This window comes from Poecilia reticulata, linkage group LG6 (assembly GCF_000633615.1).
Source record: "Poecilia reticulata strain Guanapo linkage group LG6, Guppy_female_1.0+MT, whole genome shotgun sequence".
Lineage (NCBI taxonomy): Eukaryota > Metazoa > Chordata > Actinopteri > Cyprinodontiformes > Poeciliidae > Poecilia > Poecilia reticulata.
The window spans coordinates 19,710,816-19,737,356 of NC_024336.1; the positions used below are offsets into that span (position 1 = coordinate 19,710,816).

A 26,541-nucleotide genomic window follows, 5' to 3' on the forward strand; every position below is an offset into this window, starting at 1 on the left:
GTGTGTGTGTGTGTGTGTGTGTCTTTCTGTCTGTATGTTAGTTTGTTGCTTTGCTGCGTGCATGTGTGTGTGTGTGTGTGTGTGTGTGTGTAAGTGTGGGGTGAGGTCTAAAGCCACTGAAGCCTCAAAGCCCCAGGATGCTCGAAAGAGAAAATGAACACTCACTTGTTTAAATTGTTTTTAACCACACAAACTCAAACAGAAGACACAACACGCATCCATGCTCCAGCCTGAACTTGTTTTTTTCTTCATTCAGCCTAATAGAGAAGATTGTAACCTTTAGTCAACCAGATAAAAAGTTTTTCTTTCTGCGTGTCTGAGAAAGTGTAATAGATGGAGAATTTGAGATTGCATTAAGGATATTTGTTGAACTGTAAAGGTGTGTTTAAAACTTCAAATTAAATTCCTCTACAATTAACTTCTTCAAGATTAGGCAAAATCTTACATTTTTTTTCTCCTGCTTTTGACATCTAAAGCAAAACACCTGAGGACCATTTTGTCATGATGACTCYCACTTTACCGACGCTCTTAAGCCTAAGAAAATTGGGATATACTATGCTGTCCTTGAATGAGATTTCTCCCCACCAGTCGTGTCAATTTGTCARTTTTCTTCTTTTCCCCGTGAATGTTTCTTTTCACTCCCTTTGCGATTGTACATTTAGAAGCACATTACACTGCGTAACACCCACTCTTCACTCCATCTGTCTCTTTGCAGGGTGATGAAGTGCTGACCGTCATTAAAACCAAAGCTCAGTGGCCAGCATGGCAGCCACTTAACCTGTAAGTATCACACAATTTCAAAACAGAGGGTACTTCTGTAAGAGATGAGATTAAACAGAAATATAAGTGAAAAGTGTGTGAAACAGGAGTATTTAGTTCTTGTTTTTTAAAGTGTTTTGCTGATTGTGAGGAACTTCTCCAACTCCAATATACAGCGAAGGAAATGGGATCATTATATACATAGATAGCTACTTAGAATTTACTGCTGTGTTCAGCAATGTGGGTATTTAAAGTTCTTCACATTTTCTGATAGTATTGGTCTTCTTAACTGAATTTGAATTGTATGGCTGATGAAATAAATAATTCAATTGACAATATGCTTTAACACAGGAATGTGAATTTAAATATTCTTAAATACTTACTGAAATACTTGTATTTCCTAGAAACACAATTAACTGATGCAGATTAACTCAATTAAATCAAAAGGTTCATATGATGGCTTATTCATTTATTAAACTAACACTTTCAGTCCTTGGTATTAATTAATATTAGCATCACGTTAGTGTCACCTTAGTGTTACCCTTATTCCTGCAGATTTGTCAGGAAGCTGTTTTTTAATGCAACTCTAATTGTCTGAGGACAATTCTCTAAATCGTATGTGAGCACAGCAATAACAAGTTGTCACTTTGTGTTTCTGCCRAAACTAAAAACTTATTAGCATTCAGATTGGGATCTGAAATGATCTACAAGAGCGGCTGTAGCAGACCTCCTCAGTTGTTGSCACAAATAAGACAAGGTTCTGAACCTATGGATTGAAGCAAAAAATGAGCAATAAAGATGGCTTTCCCCAGCAAAAGTTTGGGATCAACAAAATAAAAAAAGATACACAGGTGTGCATGTTTTTTTTTAATTATTTTGACCAAATACTAATATTTTAACTATTTCCAATACCTAGGAAATTGCTGGAGGTGAGTGGCATCCTTTGACTTCACAATAAAGCTTAGTTAAATTCACCGAAGCTTAACAATTGTTTGCTTGTCTTTGTTGTGCTTCTTAGAATGTGTTAGTGATTGAAAAACAGATGTTAGTGGAAAGATGGGACTTATGCTGCAGCAACTGTGCATGTGTTTGTGTTTGTATATGTGCGGTATTTGGTAGGTAGGTGTGAGCAAACATGTTTTCATCTCGCTTCTTGAAGAAATGTGTTCATCTCATTTTGTTGTAATTTCTGTTTAAAAAAAGAAGTTGCTCACTGAACAGTCAGAAGTCTGGACAACCTTGACTTTACTTTTGAGACAAACAAAGAAACGGATGATTATATTTTGTTGAGAAACTACATGGACACGACTACAAAATTATTCAAAGCATATCCCAAGAAACAACAAACCAAACAAACGTGACTAAAAATAACAAAGAAAGTTCATCATCTRTAACAGACGATCAAAAGAAAACCAWGAGACACTTTATTTCCTTTGTCCTGGATGTATCTTCAGATGATGTGGTTTATACATGAATGGCAGAATTAATCTGCATCATAAGTAGCAATTAGCACAATTAATAAGCAGAACATAGAAGTTGTTTGAATAAAGTTTCAGCTCCAGCACAATCAATGAGCTATTGTTGTGCATGAATATTAATAAACCTTATTGTTTTCTGACGGCATCGTTTATATGCTTGGTAAGTGGCGTGCAGACTTGTTTGAATATTAACACACTAGCATCCTCTAGAATTAGTTCAAGAGCAATTAGAATCTTATCACGACTGCAGCCCTGGAGGCTTTATGTGCACACTCACTTACACGCCGACACTTGTGTATCTTTCACTAAACATCTGTTTAATTGCCCTTCCTCGAATTGTCAGCAATTTGCGATAGCTTGTGCAACTCTTATTTTTATGAGTACCAGCAGTCACATATTTGCATGCACCTGCAGAGTCACACTCTCAGAGAATCTGAAACATTGTTTCTRTTCTGCAACTGTGTTCGCTGAGATGTAATGTTTTTGACCCGTGTATGAGTTGGAMTAAAAAGTTTAAGGCACYAACAAAAGCTCTTGCAACCTGATTCTTTCCCAGATGTCTCAATRMAGCCTTGACTTTATGGCTTCGCAAGATGATTGCAGCATAATCAGACATTTTCAGCTTCCGATTASCTATTTTGTGGATGCAATTACCAAGCAATTAGCGGTCTAACGGAGGTCAGAGGTCAAAACATGTAAACTGTCACATTTGCATGCAATTAATTGAGATTCCAAAGATTTTCTGAACTTGCAAATGACTATGTATGTGAATAAATTACAGACTGGACAAAGGTTTTGAGACTAACAGGAATTTGACTTTTCATTAACTCTTCTGTTTTAGGTGTGTTGTTTTGATCTTTGAAACATTTCATGCTGGAAGAAAATTGTTTTAATTTCAAAATTGTTCCTTGTTTTTGTGCAAAAATTGCAGAACTTGGTCTTGGACAATGTTAGGATCCCATTTTTTGTTCATCAAAGCGTTTTTTTTTTGGCTAAATCTAAGTAGTAAGTACTTTTACTAGTAAGTGATGACAGATATACCCAGACATTAATTGTTTTAGCCTGCCTTGCTAACTTACTTACTGTCGGCATGATTCAGGACTTATGGTAATGTTAACCTTTTCYATCCACATTTTYTTCTCCAAAGAGCCTGAAGGGGCCATCATCAGAAAAAGAACTTTATCCCAGTTCTTCGCTGACATTTCCTGGAACTTCTTGCATAGTGTCAGCTTGGCCTTGATGGTTTTCTTGAAGAGAAGTGGCTTCTTTTCTGTCCCTCTTGGCATAAGGCCAGAATCCAAAACTCTCAGTGAAACAACTGCGACTCCTGAGCAATCTCTGCACTGACAGCAATCCGATCCCTCAGTTGAGTCATCTTTAGAATATTGCACTTAGTGGCCTTCGTTGGGTGGCTTGACGTTTCCTTCACTGCAGCACAAGCTTCCTTCTTGGAGATGTTGACGATTCTAGCAAAAGATTGATTTATGCTAAGTTTCACTAGAAGCAATATTATTGCCTGTGAAGATCTTTTGCTGTGAACCGAAGAATGATTTCAAGCACTATGCAAATGGATGACTGTCACCACAAAAATTGAAATAGTAAACTATTTCAATTGTTAAAACAAGATTTTTAACAACAAGACTTGTTGGCACAATTTCCAAAAAATTGAAGGTTTTGCAGTGGCCAACTCAAAGTCTGTATTTGAGTCTGATTGCTGTGGTATGACCTTATGCAGCCATTCGTTTTTGATCACCCCCGAATGTGGTGAAAAAGCTGATTGCCAGTCATGAGAAAAGCTCGATGGTACTTGCTGCCACCAAGGGTGACTAAAGCAATTCTTAGCTTTAGAAGGAGATTACTTTTGACGCAGAGCGTTAATGATTTGGATAACTTTTATTCCTTAATAAATGAAATCATCATTTCAAAAATGCATTGTGCTTTTACTTCAGTTATTTGTGTGTGATAATAAAACGTCTCTGACGATGTGAAACATTAACGYGTTTTATTTTCTCACCACCTAAATCAGGCGAGCTGCTCCSTCGGCWGAGTTTTCTGTGGATCAGAACCGGCACCTTATGTCCTTCCTGACTATGCTCGGGCCCAGTCCAGACTGGAACGTGGGGCTGTCCGGAGAGGACCTTTGTACCAAGGASTGTGGCTGGGTCCAGAGACTTGTCGCAGACCTCATACCGTGGGATGCAGGCACAGACAGCGGTGTCACATATGAGGTACTATTTTATTACATATTTTTATGTCGGACGATAACTACCAAATTAAGAATCCTGCCACAAAGAAGCATCTTGTTGACAATTTATAAAGTCTGTCATCATGACGGTCAATAAAGAATCATAACATCAGTGAGGAAAAAGGGTCATTAAGTGAAAAAATGAAACGTGGTCACATTAGAGACACATTACTGAAGTCTTTGCTGTTCAGCATTGCCATCACAGTGAAACATGAGCTAATAGGCAAATGCTGTCACACAATTAGGATTTATCTTGTTAATGGTCTCTCAAAATGCAGCTTTAGCATTTCAGTCCGGTTAAGGGCAACATTGCTGGACTTTGAGTCCTTTCTGTTTCATTTATCCTGTTGTACATTTGCTGTTGTGCTTGGGATTATTGTCCTGTTTATAACCCAGTTTGGGACAATCATCAACTGTCAGAMAGTTGAAAATGTTGGCTTACAGAAGAGTTCATAGTAAACTTAAGGAACTCAGTGTGCAAAGGTCTTGACAAGCCCATATCATCACTGCACCACCGTGCTTGAAAATGAYTAAAACCTGCCTATGCAGATATTTTGAGATTATATTTAAATGTGGTACTGTAAGTTATAGTCAGACATCCCAACTTTGGTCGTATCTGTTCRKATTTCATTGTTCTGGAAGTGTTTTGGTTCATTCAAACTACATTCTTCTTAAAAAGAAGTCGTCTTCACACAAGAAAATTAAAACAATTTACTGACTTCAGTCTCTAACTGAGGCTTTCAGAGTGTCTGAGATAAAGTTACTGTGATTTTCAGTTATTTCTCAGAACATAGGGGTGGATTTACTCTGATCCCTTCTCCTGGTGAATAGCAGCTGTTCTAAATGTTTTCCACTTGTCAATAACCTTTGTTAGTTTACGTGATACAACAGTTCCTCCTCTACATTCATTGCAGTTGTCTGCTTGGCCTGACGTGGAGCCAGCAGACATAACAGCTCCATTTTGTATTTACTTAAGTTATTTGTATATGATGGTAAATGGAAGCTTACATCTTCCATAAGAGGCAGCAAGGTTGGAATGTATGTGTTTTATTTTCCCCATGATTCTGTTTTAGCTTATACCGAACATCTTTTTAAGGGCAGTCTATCAAACCTATAGACTTTCTACATGTTACTCTGTACAATGATGGAAGGACCACAGGCAGTATGTCTAAATTAGCCTGTTTATAAAACACAGCCTCCGAGTGCTTTTCACTTTCTGGTACTGTGAAAGGCGTCTTTAGATTCTGCAGTCATGGAATAAAAGAGGCTTATACATATTCACCAAGTGTTTTGAGACTAGAGCAATTTATTTATAGCTTGTGTACTCATGAATACGCATGGATCTCATCCCGCAGAGGAGAGATGGTAAATATTTTCCAAAAATCTCACTCACATGAAGCCAGGTGTGTTACTTTTGAAAGGCGAAGTGTTTCTTCAGTGTTCAGAGCTTCATTTTAGCCTTGTGAGCTTTTTGGTTGTGCCACTTCTGCAAACATTAGCACTCACAGCAGGGGAAAGTTATTCTTTATGAAAGTCAGGTTAATAGTAGAACAAAGACAAAACCATGGGAGTTTATTTTCGTTCTTTCTTAAGATTAATGTGAGTTTGAAGAATTTTCCTGGAAACACTTATTTGTTAAATTGTCTGTGTGGTTTTCTAAAACCACCAAGGTTCTCCAAGGCCTAACCTAGTCTAGGTACTCTTCGCACAGAGTGAGACTAATATGCCTGAGTCGTACTATACCCATAAATTTGTAGATTTATGACTATATTTTGCATACTAGATTATACTAGGACTTTTTATTTCTCTTTAACAAAAACCTTTATCTTTGTTATCTTGGATCAAACATGTCTTGCGTTGATTATAATAACCTCTACCAGTATTTATGTTTTAATTCATTTTGGTTCCTCTGTTGAACATTGTATGCTAACAATTAATCTTCTGAAAATAACTGAAAATATCATTCATATTACTAAACAAAAATGAAGTGGGAGTCACAATGCAAAGCTCTGTCAATGTAAATTAAGAACCCAAGTACCTGCCACTGATACTCCAGATACAGACATTAGCTCTGTGAAGCTATGCTGGAGCAATCCTGTATATATTAATGCCACGCACTGTTCATAGCAATATTGTTATGGTTTAAAAAAAACTTTCAATTGATGAAAAACATAATGTTGCTAAAGTATTTATTCAGCCATATTTTTGGTCAAAATGATGAAATGCACCCAGTAATGCTGCATGTTGACTTTAATAGATCATGCAATTTGCTGTCATTGATGTTTGTCATGTTTCTTTCTTTACATTTTCTTTTTAAGTGCATCAGAAAACACACACTTTGACTCACCTGAAAAGAGAGCTGTGTCTCTCTTATTAAAGCAGAATACGAASGGAATCACTGATGCATGGCAGAGATCAGATRATAAAACACCTGCCATCCTGGCTGGTTATAAAATCTATGGGTTATTGTTGCATTATAACTTTTTTATTGACTCTGTTTAAAGAATTGCGACTAAGTTGTTCTCATCATCAAGGAATAACAATGCCATTGTCCTTCTTTGAAATGCTTGTTTTACAGCCATTCAATCATTTTATGCTGCAATTGGATTAGTGTTCTTGTTCCATGAATAACTTCTTGGTTCTAAATTTCAGCTTCTTATTTTTAATTACTAACCATTGTTTCAAACCTGTACTCTCCTCTCTTTGGCATATCTGATGTACAGCATACAAAATACACAGTATCGATTAGTAAAGATATGGTTGTATGTACACATATGTACAAAACACACATATTTGTACACCAGATTCAGGTGAAATCTTCTAAACAGGTAAATATTTTGTTGTTTTATAAGTTTTTTTTCTTTTTTAGACATTTTCAATACTTACAGAATTGTGTTGCTTTGAGACATTTCAGTGATTCAAAATGATCCATGTTTATTGTTTCAATTAATGCCTCAAGGTGGCAAAAAAAACTTCAAACACCTCTTGAATGTGAAAGCTTATGTTTTATGCAGTTACTGATCTTTGCTTCTTGATTTGCTATTATTTCACAATATTTTACAGATCACTGACACTTTTTCCTTGTGGTTTTTCAGTCACCAAACAAGCCCACTGTCCCTCAGGAGAAAATCCGGCCTCTGACCAGCCTGGATCATCCTCAGAGCCCCTTCTATGACCCAGAAGGGGGCGCAATTACTCCGGTGGCTCGGGTAATGGTGGAACGTATTGCTAGAAAGGTAAACGATTCACCGTATATGTATATTGTGTWACTGTCAATGACAGAGAAAATGGGCATGCCCAAATAACAATCGATGGTTTTATGTGCAAAAATCTAGATATTCTTTTGATGGCATAGATCTGGTCCAACTTTGAAGGAATCATAGATTAGACATTGGTAATAACTTGACTTAAAAGCGACATCTAGGAGCTACAGCCCCTGTGATCCTAATCKAATCTTTCCTCCTGTTTACAGGGAGAACAGTGTAATGTGGTGCCAGACACCATCGACGACATAGTAGCCGATATTGGACAGGAGGAGAAGGAGGAAGGTAAAGCAAAATGGACAAGCAGACACGTTGTACTACAGCTGAGCAGAAAGTGAACCCTCACACAACACAGTAGCTTTAAGATGTTTATGAAGTGTTTATTAAATAATTCAAGCCTTATTATTACTKGATTTTATATTTCCTTCATCTTCCAGGAAAACGGTTCTCTTCTGATGTCTGTATTTATTACATAACCTTTTAAATGTAACATTTGAACCTCTTTAGCTGAAACACCCCGGAGGCTGTGTTGAAAGTCTTTTAAAGCTTGAGAAAKCAAACCATGCTCATTGCAGAGACAGCTGGTTTCAGATGAAGCTCAGATTAGAGGTCAAATAGTAACTTTATAGATCTAGCTGGCCTTTGGCTTCAACCTGCTGGGTGAAGGTGGAGCTCCTGTTGTTGCAGAGCACAGGCCCTGGTTCAGGGTCCTGTCCTTCTCAACCCAATAAGGTTTTTTGATCTGAATGTCAATAGCACTGCATAGCGGGCCTTTGGAAAGTCGTACCCCTTTAAATGTTTCTAAAAAAAAATTTCACAATAAAACAACAACAGAAAACTTGTGCTTTCCTGTAAATACAAGGAAACAAATTAGCGCATTTTATGAAACAGAAAGAAAAGGATGCAATAATTTGACATGTGACAAGAGTCTTTGATGTTTATGGTCATAGCATCCAGTTCAAACAACTTCTATTCTATTCTATTCTATTCATATGGATATATATATACTGTTTATTAGTATTTAGATTTAAATATTTGTATGATGAGAGTGTGTGTGAAACTGTTGTAAAATTACTCTTTGTGTGAACAAACTTGGTCATTAGATCTGATTAGACTCCATTTTCCACTTCTTTTTAATCAAAGTATTCAGATTTTTTTCAACCCACTGAACAACTCATTATTAAGAAAACAATGTGTAATATTTTTCCTCTCTCAACTTGGGCCTAATACTTGTTTTTACGTGAAACGATTTTTGGTTGAGTGCAAGATTTTGCACGCAGGGCGAAAATCTTAGCAAGCATCACCAGCTGTCTAATAAATTTCTTCCCCACTGAGTCACGACCCGTTTCCCCTCTTCCTGACTTTCTCTGTCCCTCTACATGTCCAGGATTTCTTTCTCCTTTCTATGTGGGATGATTCTAAAGAGGAGAGGTTCCATTCAGGCTGCTCCCTCTGGTCAGCCCAGACCTTTAACGGTTTCACTTAGAGATCCACTCATCTCTCTCTTTAGCTTTTCAGCTCTTTTCTTCCCTCATTTTCCTTTGTCATTATGTGTTATCCCAGGGAACTGGGTCCATTTCGGTTCGTCCCTGCAGTCCTAAAGTATATTCACTCTCACCTCCTCCTCTCATTTTCCCTGCCTTTCCAAAGACCCAGGAGAGAAATTTTAATTGAAGCTCATAGCCCTGCTGSTTCTCATACCTCTGCCTCTGCTGATAATTGGATGAGACATTCACAAATCACATTCGTCTTGTGCGTAGCCCGAATCCCTTGCTGCCTCCTTTCTTGTCAAGATATGATTTGGGGGATTCTGGTGGTCTGCTACGTGCTGTACTCACATTTACACTCGGTGTTAAGTAATTTTCTTCATTCTCACCGCACCTGAAAGAGAAATCTGGCTCATTCACAGTGAGATAGATTATTAATCTGTTGAGATGCAAATTAAACTTCCCACATTGACCGTTTCACCCGAGGCTTCCCCCCAAATAATAGGAAATAAATGAACTTAGTGCTTACCCTTTCATGATCTGTCCATCCGCCTCTCTTAGACGACACACCGGAGACGTGTATCTATTCTGCCTGGTCTCCCTGGTCAGCCTGTAGCAGCGCCACCTGTGACAAAGGTCGCCGAATGAGGCAGAGGATGCTAAAGGCTCAGCTGGATCTCAGCGTACCTTGCCCTCACACCCAGGACTTCCAGCCCTGCATGGCGCCGGGATGCAATATGGAGGGTAAGAAGGCGTACRAAATGCATGCAAAGATTTGGAAAAAAGAATAAGCATTCTGTGTCAGCTTGCTGTCCATAAGTAAAAATTATTTGCCTATGGAGCAGCYTGCGTTTACACTGCTGAAATACAGATCAGGATAATTCTTTATTTTCTCTCATTAAACTGAAGGAAAGCATTCTTTAATTCCCTTTTAATGGGGTCAGCTTTATCTTGCTGAGCCTCTTCAATACTTTGGAAATGTATGAGTTAGCCCTGATTACACTTGGCAATAACAAATCCTAGCTCCAGCTTATGTGTATTTAGATCTTGTAGTAAGCTAAAATTTATTTAGAATTTATGCAGTTTAAAAGTTTATTTTTTGGCTTCTTTTATGTTTGTAATTAAACAWAMWTWRTTTGTTTAATTATACAAAGTCAGTAAAGGTTAACAATGTGGCCCACTTGCTGCCMACAGTTGGACCCACAGTTTTCACCAAATTGCTATTTCAACTGTGTTCTGAGTTTGGTCTWGATTTGAAGTTTTCACACCATGTCTAGTTACTTGTAGGCCAATAGTTGCATAATGGGTCCACATTTTGACCTAGACTTYCCCATTTTGGACCAACCTGAGCTCTATAATCTGTTGCACAAGGTTCCCTAAATCTAAAAATTATGTAGTTATTTAAAATMCACATTTTTTATTTCCTGTTGTTATATTTGTCTGAAATTAAAATTTTACTTTTAAGTTTAACAAAAAAGCATAGACTAAAGAGAATACATATGTAAGTTTAAAATTACTTTTTTCCTTGCACTGTAAATTCATATAGAACACATTTAAATATTCTGTTTAAATTACAGAATAAATACTACTGTCTTTGGTTAAAAAAAGGGAGCTTTGTATCATCCAAAATATCTAGCTAAAAATATTATTTTTACAATTTAGCTCATTTGGTACTATATTTTTTAAAGCACTTGAATACCTAGCMATGTCATCTCTAGCTTGGTTACCCAAAAGAAAAGGAGATCAGTGTAGTTTCCACAAAACATCAAAACAGGATTACACTTATGTTTTGTTTAAGCAGCTTACAGCAGCACTTTCTTGTGTTGTAATTATCTCAGAGTTTGGGATGCTCAGGCAGATTAAAGTTCAAACTAGTTAAAACTATTTTAATGTCAGGCCTTTTTGAAGACATCTCTAAAAACAATTTATTTTCTTTCAGTGCTTTAAATCCGTTCTTTGAATTGGCTCTTGAAGGTACAGGGTCAATGCTGACGTTTGAACTACCTCAGCTTTGTCTTTTTGGTGCAGAGGAGCAGATACTCTACTGAGAGCTCCTCTCCCTCCCTACACGATCTCTGAAAGCGAACCTCGACCACCTTACAATGGAAGTAAAGTGTTTCAGCCACTTGAATCTGGGATCTCATTCTTTCAGTCACAATGGCTTTTGGTCATAGATGAACTGGTAAACTGAGAACTTTGCTTTTTGCAATAGCCGTTTCTTTACCACAACAGACGGGATCAACACCTGCATTACAACGGAGTCATGAGCCTCCACTGTGGGCATCCRTCTCCTGCTCAATCTCACCATCATTTGTGAACAAGACACCATGATACTTGAACTCCTTCTAACCCTTCTCCATATCCTCTAAACAAGTGGAAAATCAAGCCAAATTGTCAGTACCCTCTAAGCAGCTTTTCAAGGGTAAGAAGCCGATCTGCTGTCCCGTGCCTTGGATGACATTAACAATTTTCCTCCTGAATCTGAGCCTTCTTTCCAACTACCTCGATAAAAGTTATTTAGAGAAAAATAAAAAAACTCGATCCCAAGTTGTAGTTGTCAAACAAATGTCATTCTCGAGCGCAAATTGTTTGAACTCGTATAAAGTCTTTTTATCCATCCTGATGACTCAAAATGCTTTTTCATCAGATCAGGAGTTTTGAAAGACAACCGCTYTTCCYACTAAGATGTGCAAAGGAGAATCAGCAGCAATTTGATGAAAAAGTGATCCTACTAAGGTCACAGATCTTTGAGGTTGATGGGCAAATAATGAATGTACACAGAAATCCCATGTTGCATAAAGACTAATAACCACATGGTAAAATTGTGAGGATTAGCAGTTTAATCTCATCAGTATTCAGCTTCCAGGATCTCTAAAGGATTTGATTGTGTTTTCTGAGGATCAAAGAAATCAACACCCCATGTGTTGATTGTTATGTCAAACCTATCCAGAGCAAATAAAAAAAAAACTGTATTTTTCTGAAGGGTAATTAGGACTAATACACACAGCAGGGAAATTAAAGATACATATTTAATAACTCAGATCTCTGTTAATTTTCAAGGTGTTTACAAATTAACATCAGCCTTTGWCTGTGTTTCTTATTTATTCTCTTCTGGCAAATGTGCGCTTCTTCAGCATCATCATCTCTACCTTGCAGGATGATGATGCTGAAGAAGCGCACACATTATCACAAAAATGCCTGAAGTTTGCTTTTGCCCAATTTTTATTGAAAGCATCTGGAACAAGTGCTGAAAGGCAGTGCCTGTCTTYGCTGTCTCCTCAGGTCCTCAGTTTTCACTCCCAGGAAGTCTTTTAGTGATCAGACAAGTGAAACAGTTCAAGGCTAAAGAAGCTTCTCACAGACACCCACGCTTCTATCCTCCACTACACCCTTTATCGATTATTAGACAGCAACACAGATAGCTTTTTATTCCCAAGCACCTCTCCTTTGTTTTCATTTAGTGCTCCATTAGTGTGTGGTGGGAGATTGATAATTGTGGGGTCCATGCTGGGGCAGGATGGGAAGCAACGCTCAGGATGATTAATATTCCAGGGAAACACTCCGACTCTCTGGAGGCCCTACTGAGCTTGAGATACCTGTATCTTTTATTAATGATTCACTTAGTTCTGCTTTATTAGGCTGCAGCTGGTAAGCAATGTACRAGAGTCAAGTGTTGTTAGTCAAAGAAAGGCTCATTTGGGTTTGTCAGAGTTCATTGATCATTCCCGAAGAAAACCTCCAATTTACAAGGTCTATTCCCACATAATCATCTGCTTTTGACAGCCTCCCTTTTTACACTTGTGATATGTTATCTATTCCTATCTCAGAGGGCTTGTTTCAGTCGAAAGCAGTTAGGGTTGTACAGTGTCTTTCCACAAGCAAATAAAAGTGGGGCCGTGGAGCACCACCCTGACTAATAGTGATGGGAAAAATGGCAGAGCTGAGCCTCATTAAGCTTCGGAGGCAGCAGTTCACTCTTCACCTGATCCAAGCCGAGGTCATACATATTGACTTTGGCTCCCTCAGGCCCTTGCTGTGAATAGGACAGTCCCTAAGGAAAAACGGGGTTGAARTCATTTCTGTGAAAAGAGAGCTCTTTGAAAATGCTTCTTTAAACTTTGAGCTTAGTGAAGAGGCTGCTATCCAAGCAACTGCATGGAATATTCAGTGTGTAGGGACAGGTGTCCTGCGACCAGGGGACAGGTGTCCTGCGACTAGGGGACAAGGCACAGACATTCCTGTCATGCAGCCTTTGAAACTGTTCAGTTCAGAGAGCGTTTGACTGAAAATCTAAAGGTCCCTGGTGTGATCCTGGATTCCAGCAACATGATGTTTATGCTCTTTGGACCCGCACTGAAAGCATGGGACATATTAACAATTGGCGGTGACAAATGGGTTTGATTGAGTAACAAAAGCATGTAATGAACCAAAAACATTACAACTGCATTTCACATGATGATCAGAACGGACATGTCAGATTCAGAGCTTCTAGCTTCAGGGTGCAATAACCATTTACCTCATGTGATTATTGCACAGTCTCCATTCAAGACCGAAATACCTTCAACTGTTTTTCAAACCTTTCTTTTAACCTGAGAGAGAGAAAAAAATCTATTTATCTATATTTCCTTCTTTAAACTACAGAAATTGAAGRATGAAAAGACTACACAGTGATATCTGTTTAAAGTTCTAAACGATCGTGAATCAAGCTTTGAAAGGCCAAAGTTCACTTACGCCGGGGTGCCGCCTGGTTCATTGCTACAGCAGACACATGTACATAGCTGCTGCAGTCCTCCACAAMACTGTTGTGGTTTTCATTCCCTGTGAAGCTTTTAATCAATAAAGGCCACAAGTTACACAAGCTTGTTAAGTCTGTCGTGCAAGCATACATTCGTACATAKAAGAAGCATTTCACATGTATTCAGTAATTTAAACAGTTTGGTGATTACATCTCCTGGTTCTAAATTTTCCATAATTTTAAGATCTTGGGGACATTATTTGTGAGATAAAATATTATTTGATCCTAGTCTGAAATCATGGTGGAGGCTTTTTCAGAAGCCTTGGTCATAGTGAAATGTGGCAGATTTCTGGTCACTATAATAAAACACCTTATTATTATTTTTTTTCTTCCAACCAGCCAGACCTTACGAAGTGTTAAAGGTGCTCATCATCAATAAGTCCACAGCCATTCTTAATGTATTTCAAACTTTTTCTTTAAAGATTGGCTGCCTTTTCATCAAGGAGTGATGAATCTAGATGGCTTAGAGGAAGTTGTTACTTATTTCACTTAATGTTTTGCTTGACATTTAGGGGAAATGTCAACACAACCTTCCACACCTGTAATATGAATCCATACCAGAAACATCTATTAACAAACATTGAACTTCTATGTATCAGATTGATTATGTTTCAGTAAAGGCTGAAGTGAATCACAGCTAAACAAGCAAAAAAAAGTCAATGTTATTTATTAAGTAAAGTTTRCATTAGGTCAAACATACAAACCCATCATATCTGCAGCTAACTAGATTTTAAAATCCATTCAATATAAGAACTCAAAACAGCTTCTCTGATTCAAAAGTGATCTATTTAATATAAGCATAAGATGGTTCTCATCTATAGTGCTAGTTGAGGTGAACACCCATTTGACTGAGGGTGTAGCAAATAATTTTAAGAAACGTACARTATATATCAGCATTTCTGACTTTTTGATTAAATCTGTCTTTCTTAATTGGGSTTTTTTGTACAAAAGCACAAATGTTTTTTTCTCGTTTGTTCTTTCTTTCAGTTCAGTTTGCAAATTGTGTCAAATAAATTTTAAACTTGTTTCATAAATGTAAAAAATTGATATCCATAATGAAATTATGATGACGATTAACTTACTTTGAACTAAAAAGAACACTTGGCAAATGTGTTTTTTTTGGAAACCACATTTTTATGACACCAAGAAAAGCCACTCATTACTTGTATTTTATTATATATATTTTTAATGGAGTTTCATACTGTTGGCATTAATAATCAGTATATTTTGATCTCAAGTTGTAAAATCAGAAGGAAAAAAAAACTTGTCAAGAAAATGTTTTTTTCATGACTTAATTGGGCTTTTTTGTACAAAAGCACAAATGTTTTTTTCTCGTTTGTTCTTTCTTTCAGTTCAGTTTGCAAATTGTGTCAAATAAATTTTAAACTGTTGACGTAAGAATTTTGAGAAATATTCATTTGCTTTTGTAACACATTTCTATTCAGATTTGCTCCGAGTCTCTGAGCTCAGAAGAATCTGTGTGTGTTCTGTCATTTCACAGAACACACACATTTCTCTTTGTCAAATGCAAAGAGAAAAAAAAATACCATGTATTTTTAAAAGTATCTGTTTCTTATCCCGGTCGACAGAGCCTTCAACGTGCATGATGTCGGAGTGGATCAGCTGGTCCGCTTGCAGTGTTTCCTGTGGGATGGGGATGAGGTCCAGAGAGCGATACGTCAAACAGTATCCTGAGGACGGTTCGCTCTGTCAGCTTCAAACTGAGGAGACTGAGAAATGTGTTGTCAACGACGAATGCTGTGAGTCTGCCTTCAGTGACGCAGTGCTTGTATCACTGTGTTCAAATATGTTTATATAGCAAATTAGATCAAAATAAGCAAAAAAAAAAAAAAATCACAAGTTACATTAATGGGCCAATGATGTACCGTTTAACTGCTCCTCTCTGTTTCCTTATAGCCACATGTAAGCTAAAATTCACTTTGGTTTTTACTCTCGGGACATTTGTTGTACTTTATCTGGGTTTTAGGTGATAGACAAACACAAAGTTGAGGTGAAAATATCACAGCACATGAATTTACAAAAACCTGAAAAGTCCTGAATTTTAGAATGTTCTTGTGAAGTATGTAGCTCTGTTCGTCTTCACATTTGATCAACTTCTCTGTTCATGCTGAAAAAAACATATCCATACATCTAAAGGCCTTGAATTTATACTGGGAATAAGTTGTTGATTTGTGAAACCAATTGTTTTTTCCAGATCTTATTGAGGACGCCAACTATAAATTCTCACCACACTTTTCAGTTTCTTGTTTGTCATAAAGTTTCCTTCCACTTCTCAAAAATGCATTTCTTTCTTTTGTTCTTTCAAATTAAATTAAATCAATTTGAGTATTGAGGTTTAAGTCTATTGCCTCTAAACAACTGCAAGTACACTTGGAAACAGTAATTAGTTTTTTTCTTTACAGAAGTGATCCAGGAAAACATTGTATAATTTTTATAACATAATTCTTTATAGGCCTGGAAAGAACATGGTGTCACAGAGCTACAAGCTGGATGATGAAACTTTTTTCACTTTCACAATCCTCTGTGCYCTCTGTGCTTTTCAGGGCATTGTAAAGTCATACTTGGATTGTTTTTGTCTACAATACTGAAATACTTTATTTTATATATACGCACAAGTTAAGCTTACCAAACTTCAGACTGTATTAAATCATGTGACCAATTTGCCAGAACCTAGAATCTGGTCAAATTTTGATAGTTACATTTCAAATCTAGTTACATGATGCCCCACTTCCTCTTAATCACTTGAAATATAGCTAGATTAAGTAAAAGTATTGAAAACTAATTGGTAAAAAGTACAAGCAATACTCATTTATTTCCACTATTAAGGCATACATTGTGTGGTTGGAAACAAAGAAAAGAAAAATATATGAATTTAAATTGATTAAATCTTTAAAAAAGCAATAAGTCAGTGGAAATACATTGTTAAACATGTGACATTTTAGTAAGATWAAAAAAAAATGATTGCAGTTAAGCATCGGACTCTATGTCACTTTCATTCTGGCTGCTGTTGTGCTCAGTGACAAGGTCTTCCAGAATCCACAGTGAAACTCCTTTAAACRGTCCAAAACAGCAGCACATCTGGTGTTTGATCAACCAAAAACAGAMACGCGTTTGGTCARGTCTCATTAATCCCCAGTGGCTGCCTGGATACGATTCAGGTTGCCTGCAGAGGGACTTCTGGCTCTCTACGCTCTCCACTGCTATTCACACCCTGTTATTGAGCCTTATGCTCCTTTTCAATCATAATGGGTTTCTCTGAGGAACACGATCTTGCATAAATAATCAGTTGCAATAAGAACAGCTTGAAGAATTTCCTTACAGTGTCATTTGTCCCAACAATTCTCCCTGTCTTGATGCTTGTCTAATATTTAGATCTTCTTTTTTTTTTACCTTACAATTTACATTTTACGGCACTAATTAAGCTTGAATCTTACTTTTACATCTATTGTGAATAGCAGATTAATAATAGTATATTCATTTATTTACTAAAGTATTTCTTCCATCAGTGTGCACAGTGTGATTTTACGATTTTATTTTTACATTTTCTGCAGCTGTTATATCCCATAATTTCTGCAGATTTAAAAAATTWAACTAAAAGAGTGACCATTTCATTCTTTTAAGATGAAGCAAAAGTGTTTAATTTGGAAGTTGTAGTTTAGCTTTTTTTTTTTTTTCTCGTTTCGCTCCCCACAGCTCCCAGCAGCTGTGTGGTGACAGAGTGGGGAGAGTGGGACCCCTGCAGCATCACCTGCGGTGTTGGCATGAGAAGACGTGAGCGCATGGTGAAGATGCCCCCTATAGACGGATCCATGTGTAAAACCGAGGTGGCCGAGGTGGAGAAGTGCATGATGCCAGAATGCCGTGAGTTTGCAGTTATTGTTACTTTTATTAGCTCGAGCCAAAGATTGTTAATCGTTCCCCAAGCAAAATTTAAGACCAGACGACATCAATGCTTTTGTTCAAATTGTAMAATGCTTTGCTTCCATCTTTGTGCTGCCTTGGTTCTGTAGATTTTTGAAAAAAAAATATTTATTCAGACTGACTTTTAACTAGTTTTATATTGCATGACATTATATGTACTGTTTTTATCTTTCCTTGTTTGTTTTATCGTGAKCTTGCTTATTTTGTATTTTGTAGTTTTTGTCCTATGAAAGCTTCTAAACAAGAAAAGTTTACTCTCTCACAATTTAAATAACCCACTTCCTGAGAACCTACTCACGATGTGTTTGTCCTGTCACTGTTGCTATGAGGGTTGATTTGCGTGTAAAATATGTAAAGCAGAAACCGACTACTTGGAATTCATGCTTGTTTCTTCATGTTGTTTTGCATTTGTGTGAATCAGTAACCAACATAAAAGTCACAATTTAGATCTATTATTACATATTTTTCCTTTACAATGTTCTCTCTAAGGAAATTGATCTACAYATTTCAGATTGTAACTKAATGAGTGTGTGTGCGTGTGTTTGTGTGTGTACAGACACTATCCCCTGCATGCTGTCCCCCTGGTCGGATTGGAGTGAGTGCAGTGTGACATGCGGCCGGGGAGTTCGAAACCGTCAGAGGATGCTGAAGTCGGATCCTGCTGAGTGCACCGAGGAGCTGGAGCAAACCGAGAAATGCATGTTGCCTGAATGCCGTGAGTTCTTGAATTTTAAACTCTTTGGGACAGTGACTTGCAGAGAACAGAGGCAGGTGAGGCGGCCTCACTYGCCATCATGACAAGTAAATTAACGGTGATGATAGAAAATCAATTTGTCCAGTTGACTAGTCTATGAATTTGCTTTCTCTACAATTTCAGCATTTCATGGTCAGAATTGCTGAATTTATGCATTGCCTTTCAAATACATGGGAGAAAGGCAAGGCGAAGCAATGAGAAACTGTGTCTCCTCTCTGAAGACTCACTGAATGATCCTGCCGTTTCTGTCTCCCTTTATGTCGTATATCTCATGTTTAATTAAAGTGTGTGTGATATTTAGTGTTTCTGATTGGTCATAAATGCACAGTGAAAATGCACAGATTGCAGTACTCTGCTGTACTGATAGAGGGCGGTGTTGAGTCCCAAAGACACAGAGGGTGGCAATGGGTCCCTGCATGTTTCTCTTTTGATTATTGAAAAGACCAAAAATATTGTCAAACTAGGACCAACTCTCTTCTGTGGTGATCATCTCCATTAAGGCAGTGATATTTTCATATGTATGTAGTTCATTAAAATATAATTAAGTCAACTAAATGTTTAAAAAGTGAATAAGCTTCTGTTTGGGATTTACATATGCGACTCCAGATGAGTCGGTGCCTCACCAGTCATGAACMTCACTGCATGTCACTGGTGCAGGATATATGTACTTCTTCTTTATCAGCCTGCCATGTGCAGTTCTGTCATTCTTCACTGTGGTTTTATTGTATATAGTCAGCTTTGGAGAAGGAGCTCCTGGATCAATCTGAACTTTGTCCTTATTGTAAAGATAAAGAAAAATGGGACACATTTAACTTCCCCCCCCCCCCCTCTAGTTTCTTGCTTAACAAAATGAGTCACATTTTCAGAACACAACATTTTTTCTACACGCGAGTTTCTGAGAATTAATCAGATTTATAATATTTTTCATTAATTCAGGAGATTCACTTTTTTAATATTCTTAACTGACTGCATATGGTTACATCTGACTGGTTCTCTTCACAGTTTTTCTGCCCAAATATTGGCCGCATTACCCAATGAGGTGGTGTGCCCATGTGAGACCACTGCAGAGAAAATTATGTTGTAATAAAAAGACAATAACCRTGATTAGATTAAGTTTTTATAAGAATTTTGGATGAATCTGTTTTAAAAAGWTTATGTTGGTAAAATTGAATCTGTTCAGATTAAGTTTWGTAATGCAGCTCCTGTTCTGGCATATTGAACTTGTGCACATTCTGCTGCAGACTGGTCTTATTTGCTTGAAAGTGACTCTTGTTCAGGAAGAGACTGCAGCATGTGGCAAAATAAGACTTTTTTGAATCTCTACAATTCATCGCAATTTACTTCAACCTGGTTCATGTAGATAAACTATAGTTTATGTGAACTATTCTGATTTGTCGCAAAGTGTTCTGCCATGTTCTACTAGGCTAGGCTACTAATTGTGATTATTGTTGTTGTTACTGTAAAAGTGCAATAAATTATTTTTTTGTTCACTTCTGTCTATTCCTAAAAAGCTGATACTTTTATCTCAATTTAATACAGTCTCAATCTTTTGAGCATATTAAAAGATTTGCTGCCTTGAGCTCTGTGATGTACAGTCGCAATATATACTAATTTTCATGATATGCGGTTCAGACACACTTGCTGCAGCCAGGAAGTTCTTGTTACCTAAACAAGACTCATAGCTGCTGTCGGGAGTCCCTCCTGGGTCAAATGTCTGCCTATAGGAATTCATATCGAAACAAAACAKTGAAAAACATCATTCGTAAACATCATTTTATTAACATATTTGGATGCAACACAAAATCATTTGGGTCATTTTTCCTGTTAAAAACAAATGGCTTTAAAACTAAATTAGTATTTTAGTTTTTCTTCTTACTAGAAAGATGACAATGCTGCCACAACATATGTACTTCTAAGAAATACCCTAAAAATAATGTATTTTTAATGTTGCATTTTTCAACCATTAGCCAGCATCTAAACAGCATGAGTCAATGCTGGATTTGAAATGCCAGGAAAGTTTTGTGAGAAGTGTCAGGATGCTTTGTTTTTTTTGGGCAGACTGGAGGGTTACGATCAATGACGGGGATTTCACATCTGAAAATGGTCCGCAACCTTTTTTGCAGCTTAGTTTATGCCAGTCATCATTTTCTAACAGCACACACGCATTCTGAGTCTACWTRTTCTACCTATGYAACATATACCACCACAAAGATGTGTTTTAGCTGTTGTACAAAGATTACTCCATATTTGATTTTAGTTTGTGACTCTTTATTTCCTTAAATTGAAACAAAACAAACCAGTGGAAAAAATGTTGACCACCTTTTCTCTCAAAGGCCAAATGAGTTTACACCGATATGAGTTTGATGGTTAAAACAGTACAATACAAATGTTACTGGCTTTTTTTTTTTTTTTTTTTTTGCAATATTGGTAGGCGTTTTGTAACTGGGATTCATTTAAAAACATTTGAACATTACAACAGAGCAAACACCATCTATCATAAGCGTCTCCTGGTCATTTCCCTTGTCTTAAAAAATGCACAGTGTAGCGTGACACACTTGCTTTTATGTTCTATTGTTTCTGGACGGGAAGGTGCAGCGGCAGTGGGAGCAGTTCTGCTGTGTGCTGATCTGTCCAATGTGATGATAAATCTTCACAAGCCCTGGMTTTGCAGAAAAGGCTGTTTCAAAAGTTAACTGTGAATGTGCAAGTTTCATAAAATAAAATGATCTGTTGGGTTTGTGGTATCAAACTGAATCTCATAAATGGTAGAAGGTTTTCTGCTTAAGATCCTCCTAAATATTCATTACTGTTTAAGGAGTCAGTCTCCCAGGAGCTCTGCACAGTTTGTGCCCAACCAAAATGTGTCACATGCTCAGTGCCTTGATAAAGTTATCATAAGCTTGACCTTGTTCTCGTTTTGGAACATAASAGACGCAGACTTCAATCGTTTTTTATTAAGATTTTATGTGATAGACCAACAAAAATCTATGGTTTGCTCATGGTTTACTCTTAATAAGTAAGAGTAGATTACTTGTATTATTGATCCAACTGTGCTCAAGAGGTTTAAAGAGGTTTAACAGACACCATTGTGCATTGTGGAAACCAAGGGGGATAAAAGATGTGTATAAGACGATGTTGAGTAAAAGTTTAAAACAGAATTGGGTTATAAAACGCTACACCAAACTCTGCACGTCTCTGGAAGAACTGCTCAATCTGTTATCTGAAAGTGGAAAGAGTACAGCACAACTGCAAACTTAATAAGACCTGGTTGCCCATCCAAACTKACAGGTTGGACCAGGATAGCACTAATCAGAGATGGACCCAATAATGGTAACTCTGAAGGAGTTTCAGAGATCCACAGCTCAGTTGGGAGAATATGCCAACAAGRTAATCCCAGTAATTGTATTCTCCGCATTTTGTTTTTCCTTTAGAGAGGCGTTGCAAGAAAAAAGACATAGAAATTCTGTTTGCTGCACAAGCCATGTGGCTGACACAGCAAACATGTGGAGGAAGGTTCTCTGGTCAGACGAGACCAAAATTGGACGTATGCAACATTTGCGCTATGTGTGATCAAATACTATCACAGAAGATTACCCATCACACATCATCCCCACTGTGGAAACTGGTGATGCTGTGGGGATGTTTTTCCTTTAGCACTGGCTGGAAAGCTAATTTGAGTTGATGGGAAAATGGATCTAGCTAACTGCCTGGAGATAGCCTGTTAGATGTTGTAAAAGACTAAAGATTGGGGTCGAGGTTTATCTTTTACGAAAGACAACGACCCTGTAAAAGKTAAGGTTTACAGATCTTCTGTCTAGYCTTGGTTAAAGTCGAATTTTAGTTTGTATGTGTACAAAGCTGGTTGAAGCTTCCCCAGATGGCCTGCAGCTGTTTTTGCAAWGCGCAGTGGTTCTGCAAAGTATGTAGATGAGAACGTTGAAAACAAAAGCATGACATTTTCACATTATCACCCAATAAATAATTGAAAACGATGCATCTTTTCAGAATTAAACACTTCTTTCTGCTGGTCTACCACATGAAATCCCCCCCCCAAAAAATGATAGAAATTGTTTGGGTTGTAACATAAAAACAAGTTTATTTATTGCTTTTCTTTTTCTTCTGATTTTTCTTTCTCTTTATGTCTTTGCCTTCCTATCATCCTATCATCCTATCATCCTATCATCCAGCGGTGGACTGCATGGTCTCAGAATGGTCGGAGTGGTCGGAGTGCAACAAGTCCTGCGGTAAAGGACACACGATTCGCACTCGAATGATCAAACTTGAGCCGCAGTTCGGGGGCAGCTCTTGTCCCGAGACCATCCAGCGGAAGAAATGCAAGATCAGGAAGTGCCGCACAAAAGGGGGAGGCAGAAGCAAGGCCAAGGAATTGGGTAAACAAAAGTATTTGGATAATTGTATTGCATCTCATCTATTTAAAATCACACTAATTCATAACTATGTAGACATACAGTAAGTCTTTTTTTTTTTTTTTTTTTGCGACGTGCATGCATGCACTGTGTTGTAAAGCAGGGAACTGCTGCAGCAACTGATGCAGCAGCATCCGTGTTGCTGATTACTTCTGAATGACGGTTTCTCACTTTGTTTCTGCCTCCCCTGCTGCTTCTCATTTGTTCAGGTGCAGCGGGTTGCCGTATGCAGCCATGGACCAGCTGGACTGACTGCACTAAACCCTGCGGAGGAGGCTTACAGGAGCGCTTCAGGACGGCAAAGAGAAGGGGAAAGGGCAACTGCAAGGACCGGAGGGAGATCCGGGCCTGTAACAATGATTCCTGCTACTACTGAGCAGGGAGGAAAGGAGTGTCGCAAACATCAGAAATGTCAAAATTTAATAAGAAACGTGTTCTGTGTTGGCAGAAGGGAAGAGAGGGCGATGATAATGGGTTAGTTTCAAACTTTAAAAACAGGAGAGACGGGCAAAGGAGGAAGCAAGTGATGAACTCAGAAGATGGAAAACAGAGTACAGAAAGAGAAGGTTTGATGTTTAGTGAAGCTGTTGTAGAAATTAGTAAACAGGGAGGGTTTTCATTTTAGAACACAAAGAAAGTATTAAACACTAACATCTGTGTCCTGCAAAAATGCTTTCAGAGAACTAACAGCTTTGTTAACCTCAGCATTACCAACTCACACAACCCTCCCACTGTCTGCAGTATTGGTTTTAAATTATTCAATCATGGTTAAAAAAAAAAAAAGAAAAGAAAGAAAAGACGCCCTTTTTCAAATGTTTTAGCAAAGTATAACAAAGATGATTTGGTCTTTACAACATTTTGAAGTCTAACCTTGAGTGTAAAAACACGTTATAGCCTGTGCTTTCTTTTCAACAAAGATGAAGCCAAAYGGAGGAAGCTTCATTTGAAAAACTAAGTACTCACATAATCCAATAGCTTGTAGAAGCACGTTTAGCTGCAGTGACTCTCGGTAGTAATTTGTCTGACTTTATCACTTCATTGTGAAKGATTTTTGGGCCTCTTGTCTTTCAGCATTGTATCAAACTGAGGTTTGTAGACATTCGGTTCTGAAACATCTCTTTTAAGGTCCAACCAAAGCATCTGAACTATGTTGACGTCTAGACTAGTTCACAAACCTATAGCATGATGCCATTTTATTTTTAGGCAAAGGAGGATTTGCTCAGTAACTCTTTGTAAAACTCTATACTTGTTTAGAATTTTTCTAATTATTCTTTAACTGAATTTGACTTGTAACTGAGATGATCGTGAAGTTTCTGTCACTTCGCAAAGCACTGCAGAGTGTGTTGTTGGGCCACTGTCTCTGGGATGTCCACCCCTCGCTAGATTATCTCTCTTAAATGTTTTCCAACTGTAAGTAATTGTTGTAACTCTAGAATGACGGACTCAACTAATATAAAAATGGCATTTTAACTGTTCCTATCATGGCAGGCATCAACAATTGCTACTYAGAAAATGTATGTTGTTAAACCCCAGAGGAGCAATCTGTCAAAACTCCTGAATTTATAGTAAGTTATCACGCCGATGACTCATTTATCAAGTAAATCTGATGTTTATTTTATCACACATATTCCTTTTGGCTTCACATTTGTGCAGTAATTRATAGTCTAGAGTGAATTGTGTGCTTGTACACTTGAAGTTAGATTTACATAATTGTAGAAGCTGTTAAAGGCCCGATCAGTTCTGTTATGTTTTGTCCTAGAACTGAAAGGCGGAAACACTTTTGTTTTTACCATGCTTGTAGTTCAAGTTTAAAATGTAACTSCAGACATTTGAGATTTTWATTAATGATTTCCATCTGTTTTCTTGTCCAAAAATATTATCAGGCTGCCACAGTTTATCACGTACTAAACAAAAACATCACTTATAAATATCAGTAATACCAATATGCAAACATTTAAATTCAAATTTGTTCTATGCATAAAATTTGTCTTTGAAATTTTCTTTTGAGATTTAAACAAAAACTTGGATTTGTACTTTAAATCAATGAAAGGTAAGTTTAACGACAGAACAGATCGCTTAACGGCCGCATCTGCTCTAGTTAGTTCTAAAAAGAAAAATTAGATGGGATCCTAGGAGAGTCGCCCTGAGCTGATCTGCTGTTCACAAAAACCCCTTTTACATTTTTGTAGTCATTATTTAGTACTAGATAATACACAGCATATGTAACACTATTGGTGTGATTTTACGTGTGAAATCTACAGCATCAACTTGCTCCACTTTTTCTTTTTTTTTTCTCAATATAAACTAAACATATGAGAAAACTGGAAGCAGCCAGTTTGCTTAGTTGCAATGGAAAAACAAAACAGCTGCTGGTAGAAGTTTCATGTATACTACACTACGAGAAGAAGTATGATTCAAACTTTTCCATCTAACTTACAATGGAGAAGGACAGTAGATAAAACTGACTCCCAAGTTACCAAACGTTTCATTTCAAATGCGATATCCCTGGTTTAGTGTGCTTTRAAAAGTATAAAAGTAATTTAGTTGTCAAAAGAGGATTGTTATTCTTCCTTACAATCATGTATTTTTATAATTTATTATCAACAGCTTTTACTTTTCATCTCCAAAAGCATAAGGCTATGTTGATTTTTTTTTTAAAATGGAAATGGGGCTTTTTGCAGGACACAGATGTTTAAACAGGAAATCTTTTAGGGCTTCAAAATGTACTGTAAATCTATCTAACCACACTTATAAAAGACACTGCTAGGTAATTACTAAAACCGCTTTCTCTAATAAACAAATACTTTATGTGGAAATGTTTTATACTGTTCAGATTAGTTCTTTATATACTGTACTGCTGTTTATCTGTTTCAGCTGATGTAGCATTTAAAGCTGCGGTAACTTTGATTTAGCATGTGCAATTTTTTTTTGTTTTCGGTAGTATGCTTTTCCAGGTGTACTTATTGCCACAGAACAGATAGTTTAATGGCCGCATCTGCTTTAGTTAGTTCTGAAAGGAAAAAATTAGATRGGGTCCTAGTAGAGTCACACTGAGCTGATCTGCTGCTTTGATCTGGAAGTTGTAAGACTTTTCAAACATATGGCACAGCTCTCCATGCAGGCAGTCACTATCTGAGCTTTTTGCTAGAAGATTTTGTCGTATATAGTTTTTATGTTGCTTACTTTCTTTTTTGTTTTTGTACTTTTTTTTTGTATTTGTCAGCAGGTTAGTTTTCTGTTTAAATAAAAAACATCACCAAAGTTAGATTTCTGTAGCTACTTTCTTTAAATTCTGCTTATTTAGTTGCTTTTGCTCTTTTTTTTTGTTCATTTCTGTGTCACATAAGTGTTTTGTAACAAACCGCCTTTACAATAAAAGTGTAAATGTGAA

The 26,541-nt window shown here is 37.2% G+C and overlaps 1 protein-coding gene across 1 annotated transcript in view; it reads left to right on the forward strand.

The window, feature by feature from the left end:
- spon1b (spondin 1b) overlaps positions 1-26,541 on the forward strand; it is a 94,699-nt gene extending 68,158 nt beyond the window's left edge. The window contains exons 7-16 of the mRNA XM_008411699.2: positions 716-780; positions 4,264-4,465; positions 7,578-7,718; positions 7,955-8,030; positions 9,794-9,976; positions 15,617-15,787; positions 17,742-17,909; positions 18,526-18,684; positions 22,911-23,114; positions 23,360-26,541. Coding sequence (XP_008409921.1) covers positions 716-780; positions 4,264-4,465; positions 7,578-7,718; positions 7,955-8,030; positions 9,794-9,976; positions 15,617-15,787; positions 17,742-17,909; positions 18,526-18,684; positions 22,911-23,114; positions 23,360-23,526 — 1,536 coding nt within the window. The 3' untranslated portion in view covers positions 23,527-26,541. The remainder of the gene's footprint in view (positions 1-715; positions 781-4,263; positions 4,466-7,577; positions 7,719-7,954; positions 8,031-9,793; positions 9,977-15,616; positions 15,788-17,741; positions 17,910-18,525; positions 18,685-22,910; positions 23,115-23,359) is intronic.